Raw genomic sequence first — 22,331 nt, 5'->3', positions numbered from 1 at the left:
TTATCATACAGGGAGCGGACTGCCACAATCAGACAGTCCGATACCCCATACTCCCTGAGCACTCCCCACAGGACTTCCCGAGGGACACGGTCAAATGCCTTCTCCAAGTCCACAAAACACATGTAGACTGGTTGGGCAAACTCCCATGCACCCTCAAGGACCCTGCCGAGAGTATAGAGCTGGTCCACAGTTCCACGACCAGGACGGAAACCACACTGTTCCTCTTGAATCCGAGGTTCGACTATCCGGCGTAGCCTCCTCTCCAGTACACCTGAATAGACCTTACCGGGAAGGCTGAGGAGTGTGATCCCACGATAGTTAGTTTTGGCAATATAGTGTATGTTATTGTACTCACGATTCATGTCATTTCAAGTTCAACATAAAAACCAATGTTTCATGCAATGTTGATTCTAAATAAGATGACAGGAAATAAACATTAGCATATTTGAGTTTGTTTTATTTAGATTGCAATAGTCAAACTTGTTTAGGGAAATAAATATTACTGTAAAAAAATAAAATAAAATAGGAGCATTTAGGCTTCTGTCACGCGGAGCACTGCGCTGCTCCTTGCCTTGCCAACGTTGAACTTAACAACGCCACTCATGTCCAGACTGGTGGTCTTAAGGGTCAGCTGGTGGACAGTGCCCTGGCTCTCCAGGCGGACTGAGGGCCCAGGCTGAAGGCCCTCGCCGTTCAGCGTCCAAGACGGGGGTTTGCTTACAGCCACAGAAACCTCACACTGGAAAGACGCCGGTTGGCCTGGCGTTACTTCTACGTCCTCCAGCTCTCGCACCATCACCAGCTCCTGAGCTGCAGAGTAAGACCCGTTTTAGCCAGTTAGGGCACTCGAAAGACTGGAACTCATCTGTACCGATCTTACCTTCCACCAAGAGTCTGGCTCTAGATGTGTGCTCGCCAACTTCAATGCTATAAGTGCCCTCGTCCTTTAGCGCCACCTGCTGGATGACCAATTTATGGCAGCAACCGTCTTCCAGGATTTCTATCCGATCTGAGGGGTCGAGCCTTTCCTTGCCCCGGTACCAGGTGGCGCTACATCGAGGGGAGGAAACGGTACATTCCAGGATGACTCGGTGGTTCTCCAAGGCGGTTCTGTCCCGTAATGGTTTGACGATGGACACCGGAAGTTCTAAAGGGAGAGAGGATATTTTGAAGATTACCCGGTAATCTAGTAAAGTATGCACAGATGAGATGTATATAATATATTACTTTGAATCACTTTTTGGCAACCACTAAATGGTTGTTTGGGGCCGATTTCATACTTAAACAGTCCAGTAAATACTTTATTTTGATATACGTAATACTGGTAGTCCTGGTAAATTATGCACAAATCAGATGTGTCAATATCAAACTATTATTTTTTGGCAACCAGTAAGTGGTCGTTACAGGTAGATTTCATTTTTTTAATAACGTCAACAAGTTAACAGTACATTTAGTATTTTATGTTGAAATGTAACACTCCTTAATTATGCACAGATGAGATGTGTCAATATCAAAATATTACTCTGAATCACTTTTTGGCAACCACTAAATGGTCGTTTGGGGCCGATTTCAGCTTTTTAAAGGATACTTAAACAGGTAAACAGTACAGTAAATACTTTATTTTGATATAAGTAATACTGGTAGGCCTGGTAAATTATGCACAAATCAGATGTGTAAATATCAAATTATCACTTTGAATTACTTTTTGGCAACCAGTCAGTGGTTGTTACGGGTAGATTTCAGTTTTTTAAAGGATACTTAAACAGGTAAACAGTCCAGTAAATACTTTATTTTGATATAAGTAATACTGGTAGATCTCGTAAACTATGCACAAATAAGATATGTCAATATCAAACTATTATTTTTTGGCAACCAGTAAATGGTCGTTTGGGGCCGATTTCAGCTTTTTAAAGGATACTTAAACAGGTAAACAGTACAGTAAACATTTTATTTTTTGATATAAGTAATACTGGTAGTCCTGGTAAATTATGCAAAAATCAGATGTGTCAATATCAAACTATTACTTTGAATTACTTTTTGGAAGCCAGTAAGTGGTCGTTACGGGTAGATTTCAGTTTTTTAAAGGGTAACTTCAACAAGTTAGCAGTACAATTAGTATTTTATGTTGCAATGTAACACTCCTTAGGGTAATCTAGTAAATTATGCACAAATGAGTTATGTCAATATCGAAATATTACTTTGAATTACTTTTTGGCAACCAGTAAGTGGTAGTTTGGGGTAGATTTCAGTTTTTTAAAGAGTAAGTTCAACAAGTTAACAGTACATTCAGTACTTTATGTTGAAATGTAACACTCCTTAGGGTAATCTAGTAATTTATGGCCAGATGAGTTGTGTCAATATCAAAGTATTACTTTGAATCACTTTTTGGCAACCACTAAATGGTCGTTTGGGGCAGATTTCCGCTTTTTAAAGGATACTTAAACAGTTAAACAGAGTAAATACTTTTTTTTGGATATATGTAATACTGGTAGTCCTAGTAAATTATGCACAAATCAGATATGTCAATATCAAATTGTTTTTTTTTGGCAACCAGTAAATGGTCGTTTGGGGCCGATTTCAGCTTTTTAAAGGATACTTTAACAGTTAAACAGTACAGTAAATACTTTATTTTGATATAAGTAATACTGGTAGTCCTGATAAATTATGCACAAATCATATGTGTCAATATCAAACTATTATTTTTTGGCAACCAGTAAGTGGTCGCTACGGGTAGATATCAGTTTTTTAAAGGGTAACTTCAACAAGTTAACAGTACATTTAGTATTTAATTTGAAATGTAACACTCCTTAGGGTAATCTAGTAAATTATGCACAAATGAGATGTGTCAATATCAAAATAATACTTTGAATCACTTTTTGGCAACCACTAAACTAAATGGTCATTTGGGGCAGATTTCAGATTTTTAAAGGATAATTAAACAGGTAAATAGCACAGTAAATACTTTATTTTGATATAAGTAATACTGGTAGTCCTGGTAAATTATGCACAAATCACATGTGTCAATATCAAACTATTATTTTTTGCCAACCAGTAAGTGGTCGTTACGTTCAGTTTTTTAAAGGGTAACTTCAACAATTTACAAGTACATTCGGTATTTTATGTTGAAATGTATCACTCCTTAGGGTAATCTAGTAAATTATGCACAGATGAGATGTGTCAATATCAAAATATTACTTTGAATCACTTTTTGGCAACCACTAAACTAAATGGTCATTTGGGGCAGGTTTCAGATTTTTAAAGGATACTTAAACAGGTAAACAGTACAGTAAATACTTTATTTTGACATAAGTAATACTGGTAGTTCTCGTAAGTTATGCACAAATAAGATATGTCAATATCAAACTATTATTTTTTGGCAACCAGTAAATGGTCTTTTGGGGCCGATTTCAGCTTTTTAAAGGATACTTAAACAGGTAAACAGTACAGTAAATATTTTATTTTTTGATATAAGTAATACTGGTAGTCCTGGTAAATTATGCAAAAATCAGATGTGTCAATATCAAACTTTTACTTTGAATTACTTTTTGGAAACCAGTAAGTGGTCGTTAGGGGTAGATTTCAGTTTTTTAAAGGGTAACTTCAACAAGTTAACAGTACATTGGGTATTTTATGTTGAAATGTAACACTCCTTAGGGTAATCTCGTAAATTATGCACAGATGAGATGTGTTAATATCAAAATATTACTTTGAATCACTTTTTGTCAACCACTAAACTAAATGGTCATTTGGGTCAGATTTCAGATTTTTAAAGGATAATTAAACAGGTAAACAGTACAGTAAATACTTTATTTTGATATAAGTAATACTGGTAGTCCTGGTAAATTATGCACAAATCAGATGTGTCAATATCAAACTATTATTTTTTGGCAACCAGTAAGTGGTTGTTACGGGTAGATTTCAGCTTTTTAAAGGGTAACAAACAGGTAAACAGTACAGTAAATACTTTATTTTTGATATAAGTAATACTGGTAATCCTAGTAAATTATGCACAAATGAGATGTCAATATCAAAATACTACTTTGAATTACTTTTTGGCAACCAGTAAGTGGTCGTTTGGGGTAGATTTCAGTTTTTTAAAGAGTAAGTTCAACAAGTTAACAGTGCATTCGGTACTTTATGTTGAAATGTAACACTCCTTAGGATAATTTAGTAATTTATGGCCGGATGAGATGTGTCAATATCAAAGTATTACTTTGAATCACTTTTTGGCAACCACTAAATGGTCGTTTGGGGCAGATTTCAGCTTTTTAAAGGATACTTAAACAGGTAAACAGTACAGTAAATATTTTTTTGGATATATGTAATACTGGTAGTCCTAGTAAATTATGCACAAATCAGATATGTCAATATCAAATTGTTATTTTTTGGCAACCAGTAAATGGTCGTTTGGGGCCGATTTCAGCTTTTTAAAGGATACTTAAACAGTTAAACAGTACAGTAAATACTTTATTTTGATATAAGTAATACTGGTAGTCCTGGTAAATTATGCACAAATCAAATGTGTCAATATCAAACTATTATTTTTTGGCAACCAGTAAGTGGTCGCTACAATATCAAACTATTATTTTTTGGCAACCAGCAAGTGGTCGCTACGGGTAGATTTCAGTTTTTTAAAGGGTAACTTCAACAAGTTAACAGTACATTTAATATTTTATGTTGAAATGTAACACCCCTTTGGGTAATCTAGTAAATTATGCACAAATGAGATGTGTCAATATCAAAATAATACTTTGAATCACTTTTTGTCAACCACTAAACTAAATGGTCATTTGGGGCAGATTTCAGATTTTTAAAGGATAATTAAACAGGTAAACAGTACAGTAAATACTTTATTTTGATATAAGTAATACTGGTAGTCCTGGTAAATTATGCACAAATCAGATGTGTCAATATCAAACTATTATTTTTTGGCAACCAGTAAGTGGTTGTTACGGGTAGATTTCAGCTTTTTAAAGGGTAACACACAGGTAAACAGTACAGTAAATACTTTATTTTTGATATAAGTAATACTGGTAATCCTAGTAAATTATGCACAAATGAGATGTCAATATCAAAATACTACTTTGAATTACTTTTTGGCAACCAGTAAGTGGTCGTTTGGGGTAGATTTCAGTTTTTTAAAGAGTAAGTTCAACAAGTTAACAGTGCATTCGGTACTTTATGTTGAAATGTAACACTCCTTAGGATAATCTAGTAATTTATGGCCGGATGAGATGTGTCAATATCAAAGTATTACTTTGAATCACTTTTTGGCAACCACTAAATGGTCGTTTGGGACAGATTTCCGCTTTTTAAAGGATACTTAAACAGGTAAACAGAGTAAATACTTTTTTTTTGGATATATGTAATACTGGTAGTCCTAGTAAATTATGCACAAATCAGATATGTCAATATCAAATTGTTATTTTTTGGCAACCAGTAAATGGTCGTTTGGGGCCGATTTCAGCTTTTTAAAGGATACTTAAAACAGTACAGTAAATACTTTATTTTGATATAAGTAATACTGGTAGTCCTGGTAAATTATGCACAAATCAAATGTGTCAATATCAAACTATTATTTTTTGGCAACCAGTAAGTGGTCGCTACAATATCAAACTATTATTTTTTGGCAACCAGTAAGTGGTCGCTACGGGTAGATTTCAGTTTTTTAAAGGGTAACTTCAACAAGTTAACAGTACATTTAGTATTTTATGTTGAAATGTAACACTCCTTAGGGTAATCTAGTAAATTATGCACAAATGAGATGTGTCAATATCAAAATATTACTTTGAATCACTTTTTGGCAACCACTAAACTAAATGATCATTTGGGGCAGATTTCAGATTTTTAAAAGATAATTAAACCGGTAAACAGTACAGTAAATACTTTATTTTGACATATGTAATACTGGTAGTCCTGGTAAATTATGCACAAATCAGATGTGTCAATATCAAACTATTACTTTGAATTACTTTTTGGCAACCAGTAAGTGGTCTTTTGGGGTAGATTTCAGTTTTTTAAAGGGTAACTTCAACAAGTTAACAGTACATTCGGTATTTTATGTTGAAATGTAACACTCCTTGGGGTAATCTAGTAAATTATGCACGGATGAGATGTGTCAATATCAAAATATTACTCTGAATCACTTTTTGGCAACCACTAAATGGTTGTTTGGGGCAGATTTCAGCTTTTTAAAGGATACTTAAACAGGTAAACAGTACAGTAAATACTTTATTTTGACATATGTAATACAGGTAGTCCTGGTAAATTATGCACAAATCAGATGTGTCAATATCAAACTATTACTTTTGAATTACTTTTTGGCAACCAGTAGTGGTCGTTACAGGTAGATTTCAGTTTTTTAATGGGCAACTTCAACAAGTTAACAGTACATTCGGTATTTTATGTTGAAAAGTAACACTTCTTAGGGTATCTAGTAAATTATGCACAGATGAGATGTGTCAATATCAAAATATTATTTTGAATCACTTTTTGGCAACCACTAAATGGTCGTTTGGGGCAGATTTTAGCTTTTTAAAGGATACTTAAACAGGTAAACAGTCCAGTAAATACGTTATTTTGTCGTATGTAATACTGGTAGTCCTGGTAAATTATGCACGAATCAGATGTTTCAATATCAAACTATTATTTTTTGGCAACCAGTAAGTCGTCGTTTGGGGCCGATTTCAGCTTTTTAAAGGGTAACTTCAACAAGTTAAAAGTACATTCGGTACTTTATGTTGAAATGTAACACTCCTTGGGGTATTTTAGTAAATTATGCACAGATGAGATGTGTCAATATCAAAATATTAGAATTATTTACATTTCGGCAACCACTTGTGTTGGGTAAATTTAAGGATACTTCAAGTAAATAGTACTTTAAATACTTTATTTTAATACATGTAATCATCCTAAGGGTATTGTAGTAAATTATGCACAGATGAGATGTGTCAATATCAAAATATTTCTTTGAATCCCTTTTTGGCAACCACTGGGGTAGATTTCAGCGTTTTAACGGCTAATTCAACAAGTAAACAGTACAGTATGTACTTTATTTTGATATATGTAATAATCCTAAGGGTATTCTAGTAAAGTATGCACAAATGAGATGAGTCAATGTCAGGACGTTACTCTAAACTACTTTTTGGCAACCAGTAAGTGGTTGTCTTGAGTAAATGTTATCTTTTTAAAGAGTACTTCATACGTAAGCAGTGCAGTAAACCGATGAGATGTGTCAATATCAACATATTACTTTAAATCACTTTTTGGCAACCACTAAGTGGTTTTTGGGGCAATATTTCAGCTTTTTAACGGCTACTTCAACAAGTAAACAGTACAGTGGGTACTTTATTTGAGACGTGTCAATATCAAAACATTACTCTGAAGTACTTTTTGGCAACCACTAAGGCTATGTCTACACTAAGTTGGATAACCCCTTAAATGAATACTTATTTAGCCTAAGATTTCAGCTTTTTAAAGGGTACAGTAAATACTTGTTTTAATATATGTAATACTCCTAATGGTCTTCTAGTAAATTATGCAGAGATTTGTCAATGTCAAATATTACTTTAAATTAGTTTGGCAGGCAAGAATACATTTAATGAAAATTTTATTTTAATGAATACATTAAAACACTTAATTACATTGGATGGATGGATGGATGGATGGATGGATTATGTGTCTGAAAAAGGACAGTTAATATTGTATGCAGCTTCTAAACATCCATCCATCCATCCATCTTCTTCCGCTTATCCGAGGTCGGGTCGCGGGGGCAGCAGCCTAAGCAGGGAAGCCCAGACTTCCCTCTCCCCAGCCACTTCGTCCAGCTCTTCCTGTGGGACCCCGAGGCGTTCCCAGGCCAGCCGAGAGACATAGTCTTCCCAACGTGTCCTGGGTCTTCCCCGCGGCCTCCTACCGGTCGGACGTGCCCTAAACACCTCCCTAGGGAGGCGTTCGGGTGGCATCCTAACCAGATGCCCGAACCACCTCATCTGGCTCCTCTCGATGTGGAGGAGCAGCGGCTTTACTTTGAGCTCCCCCCGGATGGCAGAGCTTCTCACCCTATCTCTAAGGGAGAGCCCCGCCACCCGGCGGAGGAAACTCATTTCAGCCGCTTGTACCCGTGATCTTGTCCTTTCAGTCATAACCCAAAGCTCATGACCATAGGTGAGGATGGGAACGTAGATCGACCGGTAAATTGAGAGCTTTGCCTTCCGGCTCAGCTCCTTCTTCACCACAACGGATCGATACAGCGTCCGCATTACTGAAGACGCCGCACCGATCCGCCTGTCAATCTCACCATCCACTCTTCCCTCACTCGTGAACAAGACTCCGAGGTACTTGAACTCCTCCACTTGGGGCAAGATCTCCTCCCCAACCCGGAGATGGCACTCCACCCTTTTCCGGGCGAGAACCATGGACTCGGACTTGGAGGTGCTGATTCTCATCCCAGTCGCTTCACACTCGGCTGCGAACCGATCCAGTGAGAGCTGAAGATCCTGGCCAGATGAAGCCATCAGGACCAAATCATCTGCAAAAAGCAGAGACCTAATCCTGCAGCCACCAAACCGGATCCCCTCAACGCCTTGACTGCGCCTAGAAATTCTGTCCATAAAAGTTATGAACAGAATCGGTGACAAAGGGCAGCCTTGGCGGAGTCCAACCCTCACTGGAAACGTGTCCGACTTACTGCCGGCAATGCGAACCAAGCTTTGACACTGATCATACAGGGAGCGGACCGCCACAATCAGACAGTCCGAAACCCCATACTCTCTGAGCACTCCCCACAGGACTTCCCGAGGGACACGGTCGAATGCCTTCTCCAAGTCCACAAAGCACATGTAGACTGGTTGGGCAAACTCCCATGCACCCTCAAGGACCCTGCCGAGAGTATAGAGCTGGTCCACAGTTCCACGACCAGGACGAAAACCACACTGTTCCTCCTGAATCCGAGGTTTGACTATCCGGCGTAGCCTCCTCTCCAGTACACCTGAATAGACCTTACCGGGAAGGCTGAGGAGTGTGATCCCACGATAGTTAGAACACACCCTCCGGTTCCCCTTTTTAAAGAGAGGAACCACCACCCCGGTCTGCCAATCCAGCGGTACTGCCCCCGATGTTTTTCATTCATTAAAATTTTTTTTTTTTTTTAAGTTTTATTCACGAAATCGCGTAACAACAATGACAATCGACACTGCTTCCCGTAACTTCCTATCGAGCCATTCCGAATGCCATGCGCGAGGCTATTTATAGCACCGCTGCCAAGCACGAGGCACCAGTTGCCATTGTTTCCAAACGAGCGAACGATCATGGAATCAGCCGGAGAAAAATCGCATACGAGTCTTAAACCGAAAAGAAAACTGCAGTCATTCCGTGAAGAATATTCAAAAGCCTATCCGGGAATAATTATCCGTTCCAAAAAGGGTGAAAACTACGCGAATTGCACCTTGTGCAGACAAGATTTTTCGATCGGACACGGAGGAATTAGCGATGAAAAAGACCACGTTGGGACAAAAAAACACAAGTCTAATGCCGTTGCTAACGATACAAGTGGAAAACTTTCAACGTTTTTCGTCGCCCAAACAGTGTCTTTGGATGTGATAAATGCCGAAGTTTTATTTACGGAGGCAATAATTGAGCAAACAAAAAGGTAATGACACCAATGTTATCTATTGGAATTGTTTAGTACTGTTATACTGTTAAAAGTGTTTATACTATTTATGCTTTCAAGTCCAAGTTGAAGAAATCTTGTTAAATGTTGACAGCATAACTACCAAAATACAGAAGTATGTCCTTAATATTTTTGCAGTGCTATTTCTGTTGAAAAGTTCAAATGATTACATTAGAGATGTGATGTGCCACTTTTCAAGTGTCTGATGGCTTCAATTAATTTTCATGAATTTTTCATATTTTGAATTCTTTTGAAAGGCTTACAAAAAAAACTACATTTGAATTGTAATTCCATGCTATTGACAGGACTATTAATTTTAATGAAGTTAGCTTACCATGTTTACAGTATGATAATTGTGATAGAAATGTGAATTTTAGGCACAGAATATTTTTTACAATTGAACAAGGCAGTAGATTATACAAGCTTGGACAGAAAGTTAATAATGACATCAATTTTTTTTTTAATGGAATTGTTTAGTACTGTTTTACCATTTGTTTACTGTAAAAAGTATTTATACTGTTTATACTTTCAATTAACAAATTGACGTCTTGTGAAAGGTTGACAGGATAACTGGCATTAACTGTCAAAATAATTTCAAACTATTGAAGTTAGCTTACAGAATAAACATGTCAATCAACCCATATGATTTTTGCTGTAATATTTTTGTTTTGAAAAGTCACTGTGACTGATAGAAAAGTGATGGTTTTAGCAACATTTTAACCTGTCTGAATGCTAATAATCATTTTGCGTCGGGGGGCGAAGCCTGAACCCCCCACCAGGACTTTGTCCTGGACCTACCGGGGCCTGCGGCCCCTGGACCCTGGCTACTAGGTTTTTCTGATTTCAAAAGTTGGCAGGTATGCATACAGTACATCGCAGGGGTGTCAAGCGTACAACCCGAGGGCCGGATCAAGCCAGCGAACAGGTTTTATCCGGGCCCGCGGGATGAGTTTGCTAAGTCTAAAAATGTACCTGAAATTTTTTAATAAAAGAAACTGCTGTTCTAAATGTGTCCACTAGATGTCGCAATAGCAATTTTTGTATCTTTGTAAATGATGTCACAAAATAAACCATATGATGTTAGTGCATCAGTCGAGGAAAATGATCAAACTACCGTATTTTTCGGACTATAAGTCGCAGTTTTTTTCATAGTTTCAGCTCCAGTGCGACTTATATATGTTTTTTTCCATTTTTATTATGCATTTTTGGCAGGTGCGACTTATACTCCGGTGCGACTTATACTCCGAAAAATACGGTACATAAAACACTAATTGGATTTTGCTATATTTTTTTATATTGATAGATTGAAAATTAACATCATTGAGTTGACTGATGAACATTATCACATAATTTATTCAGAAAATATAAATAACCACAATTAACCGCAATATGTACCGTATTTTTCGGACTATAAGTCGCAGTTTTTTTCATAGTTTGGCCGGGGGTGCGACTTATACTCAGAAGCGACTTATGTGTAAAAATTTTAACACATTAACAAATATCAAATAATATTATTTAGCTCATTCACGTAAGAGACTAGACGTTAGAGATGCGCGGTTTGCGGACACAACCGCGGAGTCCGCGGATTGTCCGCGGGTCGGGCGGTTGAAATAAAAAAAAATTAGATTTTATCCGCGGGTCGGGTCGGGCGGTTGAAATAAAAAAAAATTAGATTTTAAATAGATTCAGGCGGGTGGCAGTTAAACGTCACGCGCAGCAGGTAAGCAGCTTACCTGCCCGCCACCCCCGTGGCCGGGGGCTCGTAACAGGGGTCACTCCGCGCGCTCCGCCCGCGCAGCTTACCTGCCCGCCACCCCCGTTGCCGGGGGCGCGTAACAGGGGTCACTCCGCGCGCAGTGCGCTCACGAAAGGGGTGGGGCTCACCCTGGTGAGCCGAGTGGGCCACTTTTGGTAAGCAGAACTGGTGCTGCGGGATGAACCGAACGCCGGGTTAAGGCGCCCGATGCCGACGCTCATCAGACCCCAGAAAAGGTGTTGGTTGATATAGACAGCAGGACGGTGGCCATGGAAGTCGGAACCCGCTAAGGAATGTGTAACAACCCACCTGCCGAATCAACTAGCCCTGAAAATGGATGGCGCTGGAGCGTCGGGCCCATACCCGGCCGTCGCCGGCAGCGAGAGCCGCGAGGGCTAGGCCGCGACGAGTAAGATGGCCGCCGCGGTGCGCGCTGAAGCCTCAGGCGCGAGCCCGGGTGGAGCCGCCGCGGGTGCGAGGGACATCGCACCTCCACGCGCTTGGAGGTGCGCTCAGCGCGGCTCCCAGATGATTGCGCACTGGTGTGCGTCTGGGCCGTGACAGCGTGGCACGCATTGAATGTCTTTGCTACATTGGATCAGTCTCCTTTCTTTAACAGGCAAAAGCTTTATAACCTCACTAATGCCTTGCATCGTCTGTATTAGATATATAACAACGGGCGGGTGCGGGCGGGTGCGGTTTTGATTAAATGTTAGTTCGGGTGGATGCGGATGGTTGATGACTTTTGTGATGCGGTTGCGGATGAAATAATTGCCTATCCGCGCATCTCTACTAGACGTATAAGATTTCATGGGATTTAGCGATTAGGAGTGACAGATTGTTTGGTAAACGTATAGCATGTTCTATATGTTATAGTTATTTGAATGACTCTCACCATAATATGTTACGTTAACATACCAGTTGGTTATTTATGCCTCATATAACGTACACTTATTCAGCCTGTTGTTCACTATTCTTTATTTATTTTAAATTGCCTTTCAAATATCTATTCTTGGTGTTGGCTTTCATCAAATACATTTCCCCAAAAATGCGACTAATACTCCAGTGCGACTTATATATGTTTTTGTTCCTTCTTTATTATGCATTTTCGGCCGGAGCGACTTATACTCCGAAAAATACGGTAAGTGTAAAAAAAAAACCCAAAACATTATGATTTCTACAATTTCAGAATGTGCTTGTTCTATTTTTAAACAAAGAAAACAAAGTTGTCTTTATTTTTAAGTTATCGTGCCGTGATTTTACCAGTCCGTCCCACTTGGGTGTAGATTTTTCTCCATGTGGCCCCCCATCTAAAATGAGTTTGACACCCCTGGTATAGACAAAAAAAAACAACCATGCCTTTTAAAATAAACAAGGTGTATACCGGTTTTGTTTTGGTGTGTTTCATGTAAAAAAAATAAAATAATAAATGCTAAAAATGACCACAATATAGAAACATATTTTACCTTAAGTGCTGTGATTATTTTGTTGCTTAAACCTTTGTTGCTTAACTTCTGGTCGGTTGATGGAGTGGCCTTGAGGACAAAAAAACGGTTTTGTCGTCTTGACATTTTTATGACCAATAGCGGCACACGGTGACGTCACAAAAGCAAAAAAGTCGCGGCGGGAAACAAAACAGTACACTCTGGAGACATACTTGTTCACCTTTTCCAGGTACATATTTTACTTTTCCCAATCGAATTTGTACTTCTGCAGCTGTTTAATTTTTGTCTTCAGAGAAGAGAGCTTACTCGGATGCATTGTCTTGACGTCATCCCTATCGCTAAGGCTTTTATTTTTTTAATTTTATTTTTTAAACTTTTTTTTTTTTTTATTGAACATCACGCATACATTTATAATTCACTCAACATTTAAGGCACTTTTAACAACAAGGAAAGGAAACAAAAGCAAATACAGATAGAGTATTCAATATTAATAAATAATAATAATAAAAAAATATTTATTTATTTTTTAAGGCCAAAAGGGCTACTTAAATCACTTTAACTGTTTTTAACAAATATATCGATTTATTAGTAATGATTTTGTGTTCTGTTTTGTTTTCTTCCGGTATCATCGTCGCATTCGCCAGTGCCTCAACCAATGAGATGAGCCGAATCGTGTGACGTAATGGTCACGTGTGAGGGTGCCGTCACTTCAAGTAACTTTGCCACTTTTACCGTGAAATGCAATATAAAGCGACCTTTCATGCAATAACTCCATTGACATGTTTTGATTTTAAAACGGTCGAACGGTACAAACTTCGTCAATTTTACAGATCGACAACGGACGCGTACTTTTTGTTACTAAACACGGGGCGATTCCGTTATTCGAGGCACGTTTGGCAACCCTACCTGTAACTTTCCTGGCCCGATACATGTCCACGCTTCTAAGTGCCGCTGTCCACGAAGCCTTTATTGCTCTTGCTCTGTCTTTGCGTCACATACACAACGTGACGTGGAATATAGTGAGCGCCCCTAACCGCCACAAAACGCCGTGACACAGAGATGTGGCTTTCGCGAACGAACGGGGTCTTTTGAACGGCTCTTTCAAGTGAAGAGTGAGAGCCGACTGGCAACCGGACTCGAAAATGAGCCAGAGTCAAAGGAAAAAATATTTATTTTTAATTGTTTTTATTTTTAATGTGGATTATTTTTATTTGGTTTGACTTTTCTGGCTCATTGTTCTGAAGTAGCTCGGGTATTTTGTTATGTTTATTCGTATTTATTATTTATGTATTTTTCCCTTATTTAGTTGTTTTTTCGGTGAGTGGCGTCTCTGTCAAAGCATGGGGGTATGGCACCATCTTATGGAATGTTTACAATTAAAAAAACACAACAAAACTGAATGTATATTTAATATTAAGATTTAAGTTATTCGGATCAACATATTCACCATAACTCAGTGGTTCTCAAACTTGTTTCATGAAGTACCACCTCAGAAAACACTTGGCTCTCCAAGTACCACCATAATGACCGACATTAGAGAAGTAACACAGCCATAATTTTTGTCACCTTGAAGCCTCCAGCCAGTTTTGTAAATTACATGTCAACCCAAACAGGATTCGAACCCAGCACCCTTCAACCTGAGTCAACAGTCTTAACCACTGGGCTATCCTGGGTCTTGTGGAGAGTATATATTTTTTTCATACACAAATGTAATCGAGGACTCCTGGCTCAGTAAAGTATGATGAGGTAGAACAAAATACCATCAACCAGAGTGGGGTTTGAACCCAGTACCTTTCATTCCGAGTCAGCAGTTTTAACCCCTGGTCCATCCTGGGACTTGTGCAGAAAAGATTGTGTTCCATACACAAATGTAATGGAGCACTCCTGGTTCAGTAAAGTATGATGAGGTGGAACAAAATGCTGTCAACTAGAGTGGGGTTCGAACCCAGTACCTCTCATTCCAAGTCAGCAGTCTTAACCACTGAGCTATCCTTGGTCTTGTGAAGAGTAGATTTCTTTCCATACACAAATGTTATCTACGACCCCTGGCTCACTAAAGTATGATGAGGTGGAACAAAATACTGCCAAGCGAAGTTGGGTTCGAACCCAGTACCTTTTGTTCTCATTCAACAGTCTTAACCACTGGGCTATCGTCAGTCTTGTGTAGATTAGATATTGGTCCATACACAAATGTAATCGAGGACTCCTGGCTCAGTAAAGTATGATGAGGTGGAACTAAATACTGTCAAATACAGTAGCATAGTAGGCAGAGGCGCCGCTAGGGATTTTGGGCCCCATGAAAAGAATCTTTACAGGGCCCCCAACACAGTGTCATTATTTTTTCTGTATTATAATTTCATCATCATTAGGGGCCTCTCTAGGCCCCCCTCCATCATGGGCCCCTAGAATCCGTCTCCTTTACCCCCCCTTTTTGGCGCCCCTGATAGTAGGCCTTAATATTTATTAATCCTGAGTCAACAGTCTTAACCACTGGGCTATCCTGGGTCTTGTGGAGAGTATATATTTTTTCATACACAAATGTAATCGAGGACTCCTGGCTCAGTAAAGTATGATGAGGTTTTTGATTGATTGATTGAACCTTTTATTAGTAGATTGCACAGTTCAGTGCATATTCCGTACAATTGACCACTAAATGGTAACACCCGAATAAGTTTTTCAACTTGTTTAAGTCGGAGTCCACGTAATCAATTCATGGTAGAACAAAAACCCATCATCCAGAGTGGGGTTTGAACCCAGTACCTTTCATTCCGAGTCAGCAGTCTTAACCCCTGGTCTATCCTGGGACTTGTGCAGACAAGATTGTGTTCCATACACAAATGTAATCGAGGACTCCTGGTTCAGTAAAGTATGATGAGGTGGAACAAAATGCTGTCAACTAGAGTGGGGTTCGAACCCAGTACTTCTCATTCCAAGTCAGCAGTCTTAACCACTGAGCTATTCTTGGTCTTGTGAAGAGTAGATTTCTTTCCATACACAAATGTTATCTACGACCCCTGGCTCACTAAAGTATGATGAGGTGGAACAAAATACTGCCTACCGGAGTTGGGTTTGAACCCAGTACCTTTCATTCTCATTCCGCAGTCTTAACCACTGGGCTATCGTCAGTCTAGTGTAGATTAGATTTTGGTCCATACACAAATGTAATCGAGGACTCCTGGCTCAGTAAAGTATGATGAAGTGGAACTAAATACTGTCAAATACAGTAGCATAGTAGGCCTTAATATTTATTAATCCTGAGTCAACAGTCTTAACCACTGGGCTATCCTGGGTCTTGTGGAGAGTATATATTTTTTCATACACAAATGTAATCGAGGACTCCTGGCTCAGTAAAGTATGATGAGGTTTTTGATTGATTGATTGAAACTTTTATAGTAGATTGCACAGTTCAGTACATATTCCGTACAATTGACCACTAAATGGTAACACTCGAATACGTTTTTCAACTTGTTTAAGTCGGAGTCCACGTAATCAATTCATGGTAGAACAAAATACCATCAACCAGAGTGGGGTTTGAACCCAGTACCTTTAATTCCGAGTCAGCAGTCTTAACCCCTGGTCTATCCTGGGTCTTGTGCAGAACAGATTGTGTTCCATACACAAATGTAATCGAGGACTCCTGGTTCAGTAAAGTATGATGAGGTGGAACAAAATGCTGTCAACAAGAGTGGGGTTCGAACCCAGTACCTCTCATTCCAAGTCAGCAGTCTTAAACACTGAGCTATCCTTGGTCTTGTGAAGAGTATATTTATTTCCATACACAAATGTTATCTACGACCCCTGACTCACTAAAGTATGATGAAGTGGAACAAAATATGGCCCACCAGAGTGGGGCTCGAACCCAGTACCTTTCATTCTAATTCAACAGTCTTAACCACTGGGCTATCGTCAGTCTGTAGATAAGATTTTGGTCCATACACGAATGTAATCGAGGATGATGAGGTAGAACTAAATACTGTCAAATACAGTAGCGTAGTAGGCCTTAATATTTATTAATACTAGGCAGAGCTTTTATTTAACAAATACACTTATTATTTGTGGCCCCTGTGGCATTGCACACAGTTTGAACAGTAACACTGTGTTTGAATATTCAAGTGATTCTTTGGCATACCGCTAGATCGGGGTTCAGCGACCCGCGTTGTTTTACTCTGGTTTCTGTCGGAGGACAAACATGACACAAACCTTCCTAATTGTTAGAAATCCCTCTGTTTATGTTATACATGCTTCACTGATGAGAGTATTTGGCAAACACCGTTTTGTCCGACTAATTCCAGCGATCCTCGAACTCACCGTAGTTTGCTAGCGACATGTGCAACTTTCTCCGATGCTGCCACTGAAAGACGTGTTTTATGCCACTCCTTCTTTGGCTCGTTTTTGTCCACCAAACGTTTTATGCTGTGCGTCAATGCACAAAGGTGAGCTTTGTTGAGTGCTTATCAGGCATATTTGGTCAATGTATGACTGCAAGCTAATAGAATAGAATAGAATAGTACTTTATTGAACCCTGGGGAAAATTCAGCACCACAGTTCGCTCACAATAGACAATAATAATAATAAATAATATAATATATATAATATATTATATATATAATATGTGAATAATATAAATATATTCTACATTTAAGTGCAAGCAATAATCCATGCTAACATGCTATTCAAGCTCATAATGCCTCGTATGTAGGTATATTTGAGCTAATTTAATTTTCTTTAATTGTGTACTCTATTTAATTTATATGTGCATGTCTCATGACACATTATCTGTATGTAATATTGGCTGCATTTCTGATAGTTGTTTGTGTGCCATGTTGTTCCAGACCACAGCAAACGTAACCCGCCTTGCATAGATTGTTATAAATCCCTTTGAAGAAGACAGCCCACCATTTCCTTAAACTTGGACACACACATCTATACCTTTGACCATTCTAAGACAGTAATTTCCAGAAGTTATCTCACCTTCTGAGAAGGCTCCGTTTTACTAATGTTTTCTAATGTTGTAAAATTGTGTAGAATAAATATTACATTTCAACATTTTTGTCAACGAAGATCTGTGTCAGCCTGCGACACATAGTCATTTTGATAGTAGGCTAATGTAGACTCTAATTTCATGTGTTGACTTCATTATATCACTTATAGAAGGCTTTTAATTTTTTGCGGACCCAGACAGACCCACAATTGGAGAATCACTGGCAAAATTATGGTTTCTGTGATAAAAAAATATATATATATATAAATATGTCTTAATAAGGTTATCCAAAAAATAGTGCTCGATACCGTAGTAGAGCGCAATATATGTATGTGTGGGGAAAAAAAATCACAAGACTATTTCATCTCTACAGGCCTGTTTCATGAGGGGGGTACCCTCAATCGTCAGGAGATTTTAATGGGAGCATTCACATACCATGGTTTATATAGGGCACAGAGTGGGTGGGTACAGGCTGGCCTAGGGGCGTGGTGATTGGCTCATGTGTTACCTAGGAGGTGTTTCCGTCTATGGCGGCATGTTGTTACAATTTCGCTGCGCTTGTTGAGGGATGACAGGTCTGGACGGTAAATAATAAACAGTTTCTCTTTCAAGCATAGGTTGCATCTTTTATTACCACTATTGTAAGGTGTGCTGGATGCAAGAATTTGCCATGTTATTGAATATTCAACATTATTGTCTTTGAGGTCCCAAATGTGTTTGCTGAGTTCTGTGGTATTTCGCAGGTTTTTGTTCCTGAAAGAAGCCTTGTGGTTGTTCCATCTGGTTTTGAATTCACCCTCGGTTAATCCTACATATGTGTCGGATGTGTTAATGTCCTTGCGTATTACCTTAGATTGGTAGACAACTGATGTTTGTAAGCACCCCCCGTTGAGAGGGCAATCAGGTTTCTTTCGACAGTTACATGCTTTGTTGGTTTTGGAGTCGTTCTGACTGGGGGTCGACGGCTCATTTGCAATTGTTTTGTTGTGGTTTGAGATGATTTGTCGTATTTGGGACCTCAAAGACAATAATGTTGAATATTCAATAACATGGCAAATTCTTGCATCCAGCACACCTTACAATAGTGGTAATAAAAGATGCAACCTATGCTTGAAAGAGAAACTGTTTATTATTTACCGTCCAGACCTGTCATCCCTCAACAAGCGCAGCGAAATTGTAACAACATGCCGCCATAGACGGAAACACCTCCTAGGTAACACATGAACCAATCGCCACGCCCCTAGGCCAGCCTGTACCCACCCACTCTGTGCCCTATATAAACCATGGTATGTGAATGCTCCCATTAAAATCTCCTGACGATTGAGGGTACCCCCCTCATGAAACAGGCCTGTAGAGATGAAATAGTCTTGTGATTTTTTTCCCCCACACATACATATATATATAAATATATATAATAATGAACCTGCAATTTGAACGGCTCTTTGAAAGGAATGGCTCCTCAAAATCCGGCTCCCTTCAAAGAGCCATAAATTCCATCTCTGGAATGGAAATTGTCAACACTTGCATACAAACACTTGAGGTATAATACACCGACTGTCCGAGCAACTGTACCTTCTACTTCCAGGTAAGCTGTAGATTCAACATCTCTGCTCACAAAGCGTATTTCTCCAGCATCTTCAGCTTTTACGTTGCACATCAACAGGAAGTGTTTGGTCCCTAAAAGACAAAACAGTTGGCTTTTGTAAAAATAATGTAGGACTTAATTCTAACTGCATCTCGGTCAACATCAGAGGGTGCACTGCAAAAACTGAAATCTAAGTAAGATTAAATATCTCAAATAAGGGTGATATTTGCTTATTTTCTGTCTAATAAGATAATTATTCTCACTAAGCAGATTTTACTTGTTTTAAGGGTTTTGGTCCTAAATGATCTCAGTAAGATATTACAGCTTGTTGCTGAGATTTGATGACCTATATTGAGTAAAACATGCTTGAAACTAGAATATCAACTGTTGCAAAGCTGTGTCATCAACACTCACGAGTATAAAACTACTTTTTTAAAGTAATAATTTCTTATTTCAAGCATGAAAAAAAAATCATGACTTTGACACAATTGTGTCTCTTAATTAAAACAGATGACAGCCAAATGGACTTTGCTGTTTTATTTTCAATGAAACAATAGAAAATACGTACTCATATAGTAGTGCAGATGGCACAGTACAGTAAACTGACAGTTAATATTTAAACATTTAACATTTCTAACAATTTTGAACAGAAATAGTTCATGCACATTCAGATAAATTCCTCAAAATTACAATAAAATTTTTTTTGGCCGTATATATGCGCACTAATTGACTGAAAGAGCACGCACTTGGCGCGATGATGTCATGTTATCCATAGAAAAATGCATTTTTAGACAATATGATTTGCCTGTGCGGCTACGAAACCTCGAGAGTAACAAGCGGTTGCTTTGTTGCCTTTCCATTAAGAACAATAAATTAGTTTTTAGTATAAGTTTGCTGGTTTCAAGAAATGTAATACCGAGCGTATATCATTATGTCAAGATAATGGCACTAGCATTTACTTCATTTAAGAATATTTTTCAACATATTGAGCAAAATGTCTCTTTTTTTTCTACCAAGAAAAGTGCACTTGTTATTGGTGAGAATATACTTATTTTAAGGTATTTTTGGGTTCATTGAGGTTAGCTAATTTTACTTGTTTTGGAAAGTCTTGACAAGCCAACTTTTCTTGTTCTATTGGCAGATAATTTTGCTTAGTTGAAATAAAATACCCCTAATTTGGGTTGTTTTTGAACACTGACATTTTGCAGTGTGGCATATAAATACTTAAGAAAATAGGTAAAATCTACACTATATTGCAGCCTCCTGCAATAACGATATACATCATGACGTAGGATTCGGTGTGTAAAAGATAACAGAACCAATTTATAACGGGTTAAAGGTACGTGGTCACATTGCATCATTTCCGGTTATATTTTTTTCTTAACACTATTACTAATCTACTTGCTAATTTACTGTTAATAGCTGGTTACTTTCTATTCAATCTACATTTCTGTTCAAATAAACTAAGCCAGTGGTGTCAAACGTACGGTCCGGGGGCCGGATCAGGCCCGCGAACAGGTTTTATCCGGCCCGCGGGATGAGTTTGCTAAGTATAAAAATTAATCTGAAATTTTTGAATGAAAGCTGGCTCCAGTGGTTAAAAAAAAGACTGAGAAAGTTGAAGAATGCTCATCAAACTCTTATTTGGAACATCCCACAGGTGAACAGGCTAATTGGGAACAGGTGGGTGCCATGATTGGGTATAAAAGCAGCTTCATTCCCAAACAAGAATGGGGCAAGGGTCGCCACTTTGTGAATGAATGCATGAGGAAATTGTCAAACAACAACATTTCTCAATCAGTCAGCTATTGCAAGGAATTTAATAATATCATCAAAGGGTTCAGAGAATCTGGAGAAATCACTACACGTAACATTGAATGCCAGTGACCTTCGATACCTCAGGCGGTACTGCATGAAAAAGCGACATCAGAGTGTAAAGGATATCACCACATGGACTTAGGAACACTCAGAAAACCACTGTCAGTAACTACAGTTAAAACTCTACTATGCAAAGCCAAAGCCAGAAATGCTTTGCTTGGCCCGAGCTCATCTAAGATGGACTGATGCAAAGTCTAAAAGTATTCTGTGGTCTGACGAGTCCACATTTCAAATTGTTTTTGGAAACTGTGTACGTGGTGTCCTCTGGACCAAAGAGGAAAAGAACCATCCGGACTGTTATAGGCGCAAAGTTCAAAAGCTAGCATCTATGATGGTATGGGGGTGTATTAGTGCCCAAGGCATGGGTAAGTTAAACATCTGCGAAGGCACCATTAATGCTGAAAGGTACATACAGGTTTTGGAGCAACATATGTTGCCATCCAAGCAAGGTCTTTTTCATGGACGCCCCTGCTTATTTCAGTAAGACAAGGCTAAGCCACATTCTGCACATGTTAAAACTGCGTGGCTTCGTAGTAAAAGAGTGCGGGTACTAGACCAGTGGTTCTCAACCTTTTTTCAGTGATGTACCCCCTGTGAACATTTTTTTAATTCAAGTACCCCCTAATCAGAGCAAAGCATTTTTGGTTGAAAAAAAGAGATAAATAAGTAAAATACAGCACTATGTCATCAGTTTCTGATTTATTAAATTGTATAACAGTGCCAAATATTGCTCATTTGTAGTGGTCTTTCTTGAACTATTTGGAAAGAAATATATAAAAATAACTAAAAACTGGGGCTTCACGGTGGCAGAGGGGTTAGTGCATCTGCCTCACAATACGAAGGTCCTGAGTAGTCTTTGGTTCAATTCCGGGCTCGGGATCTTTCTGTGTGGAGTTTGCATGTTCTCCCCGTGACTGCGTGGGTTCCCTCCGGGTACTCCGGCTTCCTCCCACTTCCAAAGACATGCACCTGGGGATAAGTTGATTGGCAACACTAAATTGGCCCTAGTGTGTGGA

General features: G+C 38.8%; 1 protein-coding gene across 1 annotated transcript in view; it reads right to left on the bottom strand.

Annotated features, from left to right (window-relative positions):
* Positions 1-473: 473 nt before the first annotated feature.
* obsl1a (obscurin like cytoskeletal adaptor 1a) overlaps positions 474-22,331 on the bottom strand; it is a 39,010-nt gene continuing 17,152 nt past the window's right edge. The window contains exons 23-25 of the mRNA XM_061985330.1: positions 19,425-19,529; positions 881-1,147; positions 474-810 (exon numbers count right to left, since the gene is read on the bottom strand). Of these exons, the coding sequence (XP_061841314.1) occupies positions 533-810; positions 881-1,147; positions 19,425-19,529 (650 nt within the window). The 3' untranslated portion in view covers positions 474-532. The remainder of the gene's footprint in view (positions 811-880; positions 1,148-19,424; positions 19,530-22,331) is intronic.

The sequence above is a fragment of the Nerophis lumbriciformis genome, linkage group LG23 (genome assembly GCF_033978685.3).
Source record: "Nerophis lumbriciformis linkage group LG23, RoL_Nlum_v2.1, whole genome shotgun sequence".
NCBI classification, from domain to species: domain Eukaryota; kingdom Metazoa; phylum Chordata; class Actinopteri; order Syngnathiformes; family Syngnathidae; genus Nerophis; species Nerophis lumbriciformis.
This window is presented reverse-complemented; position numbering and strand designations above follow the sequence as displayed.